At 36.5% G+C, this 11,706-nt stretch overlaps 1 protein-coding gene and 1 pseudogene across 2 annotated transcripts; one reads left to right on the top strand and one right to left on the bottom strand.

The window, feature by feature from the left end:
• Positions 1 to 498: 498 nt before the first annotated feature.
• On the bottom strand, positions 499 to 2,984 carry LOC147412255 (F-box only protein 13 pseudogene; annotated as a pseudogene). The gene is made up of 2 exons (XR_015182758.1): positions 2,829 to 2,984; positions 499 to 1,873 (listed from the first exon to the last, which is right to left on the bottom strand). The product of XR_015182758.1 is annotated as an F-box only protein 13 pseudogene (transcript).
• Positions 2,985 to 7,823: 4,839 nt separating this feature from the next.
• Positions 7,824 to 11,299, top strand: LOC147412256 (Pentatricopeptide repeat (PPR-like) superfamily protein). Its single transcript, XM_086458278.1, has one exon. The coding sequence runs from the start codon at positions 8,087 to 8,089 to the stop codon at positions 10,784 to 10,786; it is 2,700 nt and encodes an 899-aa protein (XP_086314404.1). The 5' UTR covers positions 7,824 to 8,086; the 3' UTR covers positions 10,787 to 11,299.
• Positions 11,300 to 11,706: the final 407 nt, after the last annotated feature.

An 11,706-nucleotide genomic window follows, 5' to 3' on the forward strand; every position in this document is an offset into this window, starting at 1 on the left:
TTGATGATAATGATGATGACGAATATCTTAGAAACACTATTAGGGACATCTTAGTTATTAACTAAAAATTATGTGGATATTATCATCCAAAAAAGAAATGTAAAGTTTCGGTAGATTTCTGCAAAAAACTTGGGAAGTCGAAAGCAGGTATGAGTTGTTTAAGTTTTTGTTGGAAGGTTGAAAAGACTTCTTAATAATAGGATTTTCATGTCTCAAGTTCAAGTGTGTTTCATCATCGAAACTTGCTTTTGGGTAATAGAACCAAACATATATAAATATACAGATGCTTAGCCATGGATCAACGAGTTTCAAATAATACATACTTAACTGGTGTCTGATGTATGGTGTCTAGTACAGGTGAAGACTCCATCTCTGATAATTTTTAACGCATTTGCATTGAGAGGCACCTTCCAACTACAAATGGTGTTAACAAGCCATCTATCTATAGACCATTTCATGAGTGGTTTTTATCCATAGGAGATGAGCATTTATTTAAACTGAGCTTGAGAACTAAGCAACTTTATATCAATTAAATCCAATACAGAAACAAGAAGGAAAAAAAATTTCTCATTGTACAGTGTCATACATTTAACACTAAACAAAACCCAAGAAATTGGGGCGTTGTATTATCATACACAAGCCTCAATCCTAGGTTCAAAAGAAAAGGCAGACATGAACTCCTTTGCCTTCCCACCATTCACATAACACTTGGGCAGCTCGACCCACTCATTAGCCACCAAATCACATAAAACACAGCTACTAAACTCCCCAGAGTTGACGCAGATGAGTATTTTATCTCCAGACCCCACACAATTTATATCCGCCTTCTTCCTGTAGAATTCATGTGACATTGAAGGGGGCATCACAGCAACCTGACTCCACGATTGATCCTCCTCAGAGAACCTCCATACCCTAAGACTTGCGCTTTCTAGGAATTCCAACAAAACTAGCACCAACAACTCACCTCTACACTCAACCATGTCTATAGAGTATTCAAAAAAGACAGGAAACAGCCTCGGGTACTCAAAGAAGCACTTCTGGGACAGATTGCATGCCACAACAGTACCCGATGAGCTAAGGAAATAGATAATCTCTTCCCCATCTTTGACAATTACAACAGATGAATATTGCTTTGAAGGGCTTCTCTGCATGTTCGTTGCCACCACATCTCCTGAATTGCTAAGGAAATAAAGAGTCTCATCTCCGGCCACTTCAGTTTCCAATGAGTCATCAATCTTCCGACTTAGCATACTCTCTTCATCCCAGCAATTTTTCTCTGATTCATAGACTTTGACGGAGAGGTTTGGCAGTTCTCCAGAGACCAATAGTAGCTTGTATGAGGAGAGATTGGAAGATGAATTCATTCCAATGGCATTGAGAGTTTGATTTTGAGTAGTTGGAAACAGGGGAGGGAGTTCTCGACAGGTTCCGGTGACAAGGTTGCGTACGAAAAACTCACCGGAAATATTGCGGAAACAGATCAAACCACCAGAAGCGGCCACTGGGATAGAATTTTGTTGGAGAATGGAGTAATTAAGATTTTTCCAATTCCTTTCAGCAGTGTCAAAGACAATTGATTGATCAAGTTGGGGATTGACCATGAGGAACCAGGGATCTCTGGAGGGAATTTGAGAGCAGGCTAGTTGGAAAGATGCCGAGGCAGAAACAGAACTCCATCTTTTGCACACTGAACGAAGGCGGAAGAAGCTTGAGGTTGGTAACCATGAAAGGACTCTTTCGAGCAGGTCTTGATTCAGCTCATCAAAGGAGAAGCCCAAGATGCCATGATCTTCTTCGGGTAGTTTTCGCTTCCTGGTTTTCTTTGAGATCAAACTCTGATCTTGCTCCATGGATTCAGAAAATGTGATGATAACTGCAAAAATAAAATGAGCTACTGTTGTTAATACAACGAAAAGGAATATATGTGTCTTTGCCTGTCTGTCACTAGAATTACCCAAAGAGAAAGAATGCTTGGAATGGAGATCAAAGCAAGTATGGGTTTGAAGAAAAGAGAGAGAGATTAGAAAAGGAACCTCAGCAAATGCCTTACCGAAATTTCGGAAACATTTTTCAAGTTATTAAACAAACTAGTGCTCTCAAAATTAAAGTATTACGGAATAAATTAAATAAGTTCTTCACTTTCTTTCTTTTTTTAAAAGAGTTTTTTCTACATAAATTTGTTTTTCTTTTTTTCAAAGTCTATACACTCCAACAGAAAACAACATAGAGATTCTATCTCTCTCAGAAAAAGAAAAAAAAAAAAAAAAACAAGAGAATACAGGTCATAGACACTAAACAATTACATGGATTACCAACTGCAGGACAGAAACCATCAAATTACATCTTCAGAAAAATTAGAAGGATTCAGTATAATATCTTATCTCTTTTTTACAAGAGAAATTTTTTTTTTTTTTTTTTTTTTTTTAAAAGATCATCTTGCTTGAGCTTTCAAAGAGATGGGTTGTAAGCAAATCAAATAATAAGAAGTCAATATCGGTATTCTTCAGGCTTTCATGAGTTAAAATAATAATAAAACCAAATCTTTGAACAGAGAAATTCAAAACCCATTTGAACCGCAGTAGTGTTCATAGTATTGAAAAGAACCCAAATGTGACTTTCTCTTGGTTGTTTCTTTGTTTAAAATCTAAAAATACCCCAAACATATAACAAAATCACAATTTGCAATAGAAAGCCCAAAAGCCCATTTAACCAAAGTGCTTCCTCGAACTTGAAGAGTTGAGGAACTTCAGAGGCTAAACAAAGACACTAGAAAATCAGAACCATATCGGTAGGAGAAACAGAGAGAGTATTATAGTTGGAAAACGAACCTGTTAAGACAGGGCTTTGAGGATTTTTGAGTGTGTGTGTGTGAGAGAGAGAGAGATTGGTGTTCCTCTCTAAGTCAGAGATACGTGTTTATATAAATGTAGATAGAGAGCCTCGTTGAGAAAAAGAGGGAGAGAGGGAGGGAGGGAGGGATGAAGCTTCCTCAGTGACTCTTTTTGTTCGCGTTGACACAAGTAGAAGCAAAAGCAAAAGGTGTTGCGCCTAGACTTGAGAGAGAGAGAGAGAGATGGGTCGGATTCCGAATAGGTTCGGGTCCGTATGAGAAAAAGTCTGACGTACACTCATCAGTTTGAACGTGGACCCTACCAATAATATCATAGAGAAATCAGACTATCAAAAATAATAATAATAATAATAACAAAAAGGAACAGCTAACAGGAACTATATAAAAAAAATAAAAAAAAAAGTGATGATACATTTATATTACCACTGTAATTATTTTTAAGAGTTGAAAAAAAGAATAAATAAATCCACTACACAGACAAGATCCTTACTTTAAGAACCAGTACTTTAATGATAATTTTGAGATACCCCTATTAATTTTGGTGAAAATTAGATATACCACCAATCTCTGATTTCAAATTGATGGCATACCACCTTTTTTTTTTGATTTACATGATAAATTTACATAAAATGATTAAAATATGTTCACATCTTCAGCCTCTTAAAAAATCCGACATTTTTCTCTACTTCCAATCTCTTGAGGATAAAAAAAAAATATTCAATCCATTGAAAATTTTCAAGTCTAACTTCAACCCCATCATCTTTAATCTCTCATAAAAAAATCTCTTTTAAAAAAAAAATATATATATATATATATATATATATATTGTCATCTCTGAAAATCTTATCTTTTTTTTATTTTAATGGTTGAAGGAAATAAGATCTTTAGATTTCAGATAAGAATAGAAAAAAGAAATTTAACTAGAGATTGAAGATGACTAAGGTTGAAGTTACGAAAACATAAGTGCTATCTCAAACGTTCACGAAAATGTGTGATTTTACAATAGAATTACCTTTTATATCTGGTATCATTACGTCTGATGGTGTGCCAATTAATAACGTAAAAATTACCATATAGATCTGTCACATTTGAGAGTCTTTAAGAAAGATCCCTCGTCTCATTTCATCTCTTGCTTAGAGGTTCGAACTTTATTTTTATTTTCCTATTAATTAATGTCTATTCATTTTTGTAAAGCTATAAAACAAAGAGGGTACAATTGGACTTAGCTTTAATCTGAAGTCACCACCAATGGACGTACGTGCCATGGAGCAATTTCGCTGTCATCCTGGCATACTTTGGGTGGTGGGTCCACCCTCCCTCTCATGTTAATGTTTAGTCATGTCTTGCCCTTAGCTTTGTCTGCAAAGAGTTAAAGACACATACACACACCATTCAACTCTTTTTTTTTTTAATATTAGAAAAATAAAGTTTGACATTTTGTATGTGTTTGTATCTCATTTCACCAAACGAACTAATAATTAATTAATTAACACCTATAAAACCATTACGATCGAGAATACAATACACTTTCATGTGGGAAATTCCATGACCTTAGCTTTAAATTTGCAGAATCAGATCCTTGTTTAAAGGAAACAGAAACACAATAAACTTAAAAACGCTCCAACTTCATCAATTTCAAATTAAGAAATTAGATTGAAGGAGACAGTGACAGTGACAGTGACGAGTGGTGGGCATTCTCGAGATCTCTGCAATGGGGGACGCTAAAACTGTTTCACGACAAAAGAGATCGCAATTAACGGCTTTTCCTCTCTCACTCACTCACTCACTCTCTTATTATATTATTATTATTATTATTATTATTATCATATCCGTAGCTAAGGGTATTGGATTGACTTGTGCAAAGGCAAATGAGATAAAACAAAAGCAAATCACTACTAGTGTAAGTGTGTGTTTGTCTTGTATCTTGTGTGTGTGTGTGTGTGTGTGAGAGAGAGAGAGAAAGAGAGATTCCTCGGCGAGGGAAGTTGTTGCTTGCTTTTGCTTTACAAAGTCAGCTACCCCTTTGACATCTTCCCTAATGGCTAATGCCCTTCCCTCCCTTCTTTTTCTTTCATTATTATACCACTCTTTCTTTACACGCAGAACGCTAACATGCGCTTCTAGGGTTTTCTTACTTCAAGATTTTGTTATGTGGTCACGTCTGTATGCTTTTTAATTAATTAAATTAAATAATTAACTAAGAAAAATGGTAATCTACTAGTGGTTAGAGGCAGACCCATTAATTAATAAATCAATTAAGCAAAGCATTTTACTTCAATTTTTTCTCAACCTGAGTCTCAGTGAGTGAGTGTGTGTGTGTGTGTGTGCTTGGCTTTAAAAAGTTCAAAAAGAGTGTGAAAGGATAGTGAGCCCTACTACTAATGCATGCTTTGGGTATGGCTGGCTTTTCCCTCCTCCCACCAAAATGTTCTTTTTCTCCTTTATTTGGTTGCATGCCCAACATTGTGAAATATCAAAACAAAAGGAACATTTTTTTTTTTTCTTCTTAGAGTGAATGACACGCATGCATAAGGATGTGATTCATTAAAATAATGTAATTTTAGACAACTTAAAAACTAATGAATAATAAAATTGATTTAAGAGATAAATGATTTGCATAAATATCAAACTTATAAGACTCACAGAATATCTTATGTATTGGAAGTTGCAATATTGTGATATATCTGAACAAAAAGAACACTTTTAAAGTGAATGACATCCATATCATTATATTAATTTTAAAACAATTTTTGTAATTTTAGACAAGTTATTTAAGGGTCACTAGAAAAATAATACACAATCCCGACCTTGTAAGCACAACATCCAATGTTGGGATTTTATGTAAATCCCGATAATACATATCTTACTGACATTTATCTCAAGCAAAATTCGGTCAAGAGTCCATATGGTTCATAACACTTCTTAAGTCAAGGGAATCCAATCTATTGAAAAATGTTTGCATTGTATCTCCATCCAAAAATCTTTTAATGACATAATAAAATTATAACTAATGATAAATCAACTTGGTTTGTACGTGGCTGACGTGGCAAGGGGAGAGACACATTGATCTTTTCTTTTCCTTGTGTATCCCGAAGAAAAGGATCTATGGTTTTGTGCCCTTGCCACATTAGCCACGTATAGACCGTGTATGTTTTGATGCGTCAATTTATCACGGTACTAAAATTATTCTTAAAAGTGATTTTATTATTATTATTTTGCTAAACAAAGCAAATGGGATTTAGATTATAGAAAAAGGGAATAGGATAAGGGGTATACCCCCTAAATTATATAACGCAAAGGCCTAGGAACCTCCAACAAAAACTCTTTTTGGTTTTAACTTTTAACTGCATTAAGCCTGTCCACCATAGAAAAAATTCATCAGAGAACATCTTGATCTAGAGACATGAGTAGTCATATAGCATCTACAGTTTCATTTCCCTCTCTAAACACATGATAATCAGTTCAATTAGAACATTTCAAACAATTCAAGCTCAACCCGAGCTTGAGCTTTTAAAATCGAGTTGAACTCAAGTTAGCCAAATTAAGTAATTTTGGGTGGGTTCAAAAACCCTAAATTCATTTTAATCAGCAAAAGTTTTTGTATATTTCAAATAAATAATACAACATCAACTACAAACCATTAGTAAATAAAATCGTAACTTCCAAATCGATCATTGAAAGAATATTAGATAAATCATATTAAACCAAAGTCCACAATAATAAATAATAATATACAGTTGTCCACAAGTCAAGATAATAAAATTAAAATTGAAAAAAATTATTGATGATGCTTCCCTTCACTTTTTAGACCTTAATGTCAATACCATTAATGAAGTTACTCTTAAGGATGTCAATGGGCGGGTTCGAGCCAGGCTTAGTTGAGCCCTAACCCGGTCCTAAAGAGACGGGTTCTACCTAGACTGTCCTGTACTAGTAACGGGCCTAAGAGGACTAAGACCTAATCAAGTCCCAATGGGTTTGGGCTTGACTCAGGCGAAATAGAATGACTAAAATTCAATATTTTTAATGAAAAATTTGTGTTTTACAAATAATTTTTTTTTTTTTTGTACTTGTTTGAAGTCTAAGTTGAAATTAATGTCATATTAACCTATAAAGATTATACATGAGAGTTAAATTGTAATTAGATAACATATTTTACTTTTATTTGAAAAATATTTTTATAATTGGATATATTATAAATATTTTTATAAGATTAAGTGCCGAGCCGGGCTGGGCACTATAAGGCCCTAATCAAACCAGGATTTACCAGGCTAAAAATTATTAAGCTCGACCCCACCTTTGTGAGCTCAAAATGAAGGCCTTAGCCCTTGCTTTTTCTGTCGTGCCGAACCAGATTAGTGGGCCCGGCACTTAAAAATATATAAATAATATAAAACTATTCATACATCAGTATATGTGTGTTGCCCGAACCCTCAACTCGAGCTTCACCCAAATTGGAGTTGGGTTGAGATATTCTAACTCAAACTCAACTCATTTTCTATGTAACTCAACCCAAACTTCCCCATTAATTAGGTTGAGCCTGGGTTAAATTGAGTCCAGCCCGCCCAAGTAGCAGTCCTTCTATGAACACATTCAAGCATTCTAAATTTAAAAATGGGTGAGCATCCCTTGACTCATGAAAAAAATACATAATCCCAATTGTTTAAACATAAAATCTAATGATTGAGGTTTTTTTTATATCAGGATTAGTATCTCTAAGATATGTGTTATCAAGATACTCATAAATCTCAATTGTTGGATTTTATATATATCTAACCAATTTGAGATCATGCGTTTTCTCATGAATCATTCTTCGTGAGTTTCTAACGGACCCCAATCCTTTAATAATTGTAAATTCTTACAAAAATGCATGTTATCCATTGGAAACCCAATAAGATAGGTAAGTATATTTTTAATGAAAAAGGAATTCCCTTACTTATCATTGCTGTAGATGCTAATTAAATAGTCGGTTTCGGATAATCGGGTAAGTGGGTATCAAACCCAACCCACTAACACTCCCAAGTCCCACCTTACAGTTACAGAGTCTTAAGGATCCTGTCAGCCAATGGCTTGGTCAGTTTTGGTTTTGGATAAGATGTTAGCTTCCTTTCCTACTTTGTTATCCTTCCAATTACCAAAATTACCAATTTCCAATTTCCAATTTCCAAAAGGAAGGAAGGAACACAAAATTGCGCGGGAAATCAAAGAAAGATATATCCCAATTTCTTGATTCCTATGGCCATGGAGAATTCAATTATTCTTCAGAAATTCATATCAAAGCCCCCACCCATTGCAGATCCCTGGAAGCAACAAGTCTCAACTGAGTTTTCCTCAAAACCCATTAAACATACCGTTTCTTTCACCAAAAATTCGGCAACACCACTGCCCTCTGAAATTCATCTAAATTATCTATGTAGAAATGGGCAGCTGAAACAAGCCATAACTGCTCTGGACACTATTGCCAAACATGGATACAAACTCAAACCCAGGACTTACATCTCCTTACTACAGTCTTGTATCGATTCTGATTCTATTGAACAAGGCCGAATGCTTCATGCTCGAATTGGTTTGGTACAGGATCCAAACCCCTTCGTCCAGACTAAACTCCTTAGCATGTATGCTAAATGTGGAGGTTTGGAAGATGCCCGTCGGGTATTTGATACAATGCTAGAGAGAAATTTGTTTACTTGGGCAGCTATGATTGGTGGATACAATAGAGAACAGAGATGGAAAGAAATTATAGAGCTTTTCTTTCTGATGATGATGGAAGATGGAATTACTCCAGATGAATTCCTATTGCCCAAGATCTTAAAGGCTTGTGCCAACTCAGGAGATGCTCAGACGGGGAAATTAATACATTCTTTTATAATTCGAAGTGGGTTGGACTCGTGTCTCCACGTTAACAATTCCCTCTTGTCCATGTATGCCAAGTGCGGGGAGTTAAACTCTGCTAAGTGGTTTTTTGAGAAAATGGATAACAAGGACAATGTGACATGGAATTCGATTATATCTGGGTATTGCCAGAGCGGCAAGAATGAAAAAGCCATGCGACTGTTTGATCAGATGCAGGCTGAGGGAGTTGAACCGGGTTTAGTAACTTGGAATATATTGATAGCTAGTTACAACCAATCAGGGAACTGCGATCTCGCAATGGAATTAATGAACAAGATGAATGGTCGTGGCATTACTCCTGATGTCTTTACTTGGACTTGTATGATTTCGGGTTTCGCCCAGAATAACAGGATAAACCAGGCTCTGGAGCTGTTTAGAGAAATGATGTTGGTGGGGGTTGAACCAAATGGAGTAACAGTTGCAAGTGCATTGTCAGCTTGTGCTTCTCTCAAGTCTCTGAATAAGGGGAAGGAGCTTCACGCGTTGGGGGTTAAGTTGGGAACTATGGGAAATGTGCTCGTCGGAAATTCACTGATTGACATGTACTCTAAGTGTGGGAAACCAGAAGTTGCTCGGCGGGTTTTCGAAATGATATTGGAAAAAGATGTTGTTACGTGGAACTCACTTATTGGTGGTTACACACAAGCTGGTTACTGTGGCAAAGCCTATGACCTCTTCATGAAGATGCAGGGCTCGGATGTCCCACCGAATGTTGTCACATGGAATGTGATGGCCTCAGGGTACTTACAAAAAGGAGATGAGGATCAAGCCATGGTTCTCTTCCAGAGGATGGAAACAGAAGGCATACTCAAGCGGAATACAGCATCATGGAACTTGCTTATTGCAGGTTTGCTCCAAAATGGGCAGAAAAACAAAGCTTTGGGGATATTTCGTCAAATGCAACGTTTATGCGCTAAGCCCAATTCGATCACTCTGTTGAGCATCTTACCCGCCTGTGCAAATTTATTATCAGCGAAAAAGGTCAAAGAAATCCACGGTTGTGTGTTGCGCAGAAGTTTAGAATCCAATGTCTCTATAGTAAATTCTCTTATTGATACTTACGCCAAGTCGGGAGATATAGTTAGTGCAAGAGCCCTCTTTGAAGATCTTTTGTCCAGGGATGTCATCTCTTGGAACACGCTAATTGCTGGTTATGTTCTACACGGTTATCCCAATATCTCACTTGATCTCTTCAATCGTATGAGATTGTTAGGATTCCAACCAAACAGGGGAACTTTTGCAAGTACTATCTTGGCATACAGTCTTGCAAAGATGGTGAATGAGGGGAAGCAAACCTTTTCCAGCATGACCAAAGATTATGAGATTTTACCAGGTTTAGAACATTATTCAGCCATGGTAGCTCTATTAGGTCGTTCAGGTAGGTTTAAGGAAGCAACTGAGTTCATTGAGGAGATGAACATACAGCCCGATTCTACTGTTTGGACTGTCTTGCTTACAGCCTGTAGAATACATGGCAATATTGGGTTGGCTATCCATGCAGCAGAACAGTTGATCACATTGGAACCAGAAAATTACATGGTTCACAGGTTGTTGTTACAGTTATACGCTTTAGGTGGGAAGTCTGAAGATGCTTCAAGAATGAGAAAAACTATTAACAGAAACGGGACAGCAAATTCTCTGGGATGCAGCAGGATCACAGTTAACAACAAAGAGCATACTTTTATGACAGGTGATCGATCTATGCCTAATTCAGACTCTATCTATGCAAGGATAGATAGCATAGGGAACGAAATCAAAGTAGTGGCACCTGATTCTCGTGAAACACAGCTTTGCATTGATGAAGAAGAGAAGGAAAATATTGGTGGAATCCATAGTGAGAAATTGGCAATCTCTTTTGCCCTTATTGCTTCTCCTTACACATCGCAAAGTATACGAATTATCAAGAACTTTAGAATGTGTAGGGATTGCCATAAGACTGCTAAGCTCGTCTCTCTGATATACGGACGTGAAATTTATCTGTATGATTCGAAATGCTTCCACCATTTCAAAAATGGGCAGTGTTCCTGTAGGGATTATTGGTGACACTAATAAGTGATGGCAATGTTAGGGTGATGGAAGTGGGGCATCTAGTAGAACTCATGTTACCTTGTGGTAAAACTCCAAGCAAATCGACTTGGATGGATCAGTTTGAGATTGAAGTTGAACAGGAGTGCTTAGGATGTGGAAGCCCCAGGTACTAGAAAGATTTGGAAACTTGAAGAGTCTCAGAGAGGATCACTTCACTCTTTATGGTCTTTTACCAAGCTTTCTGCTTAAAGCGAAAGAGCACCAATTTGATGCCACAGACCATTGGGCTTACCAAGTTAGCTGACCTGTTGGCTAGAGAAGGAACTTCAAGGTTTTTTTTTTTTTTTCGGTATTTAAAGGATCCCATATCATGTTATTCATTGTGAAATAAATCTTAACCATCTTTGCTTTCTTGCAATACTTTTTTTTTCTTTTTCTAAAGAGAGAAACATGAGTGTGGAAGACTTTGATTTGTAAAGTATGAAGCAGCTGTTTGGGTTGTAACATAGTTGAATTTATGAGACTCAATTCGTTTCACAAATAATTCTCCCTCTGTAGTAGCCAGACATGTTGACCTATGCGTCAGGATCAAAACAAATCAACAGCATCCTTGAAGTAATTTCAACAATGCATGCACTTGACATACATTGGGTGGGACCTAGCATTCAATTAGTTCGACCTAGGAGATTTTAACCTACCTAACCAATGATTGATGTTATCCAATTTATTCACTTATTTCAGACTACCCTTTTTGTCTTTGGAGACGTGAGTTACCGGTTAGTAGTTAGTAGGTGAAGGCAGGTTTGAAACCCAAGGTTGTGGTATCAACACTCACATACCTTAACAAACTTGGCAAGCTCACACCTTATTTCAGACCACCTTATTTGTATGTAGACTACCTAAGAGAAAAGCATCATATTGGCAGGTTAAAATCA

Source organism: Akebia trifoliata, chromosome 1, assembly GCF_017979445.1.
Source record: "Akebia trifoliata isolate Shusen 1 chromosome 1, ASM1797944v1, whole genome shotgun sequence".
Taxonomy (NCBI): Eukaryota; Viridiplantae; Streptophyta; class Magnoliopsida; order Ranunculales; family Lardizabalaceae; genus Akebia; species Akebia trifoliata.

Bases quoted from the DNA above. Each gene is read 5' to 3' on its own strand.
- LOC147412256 (XM_086458278.1), top strand. From the start codon at position 8,087: ATGGCCATGGAGAATTCAATTATTCTTCAGAAATTCATATCAAAGCCC.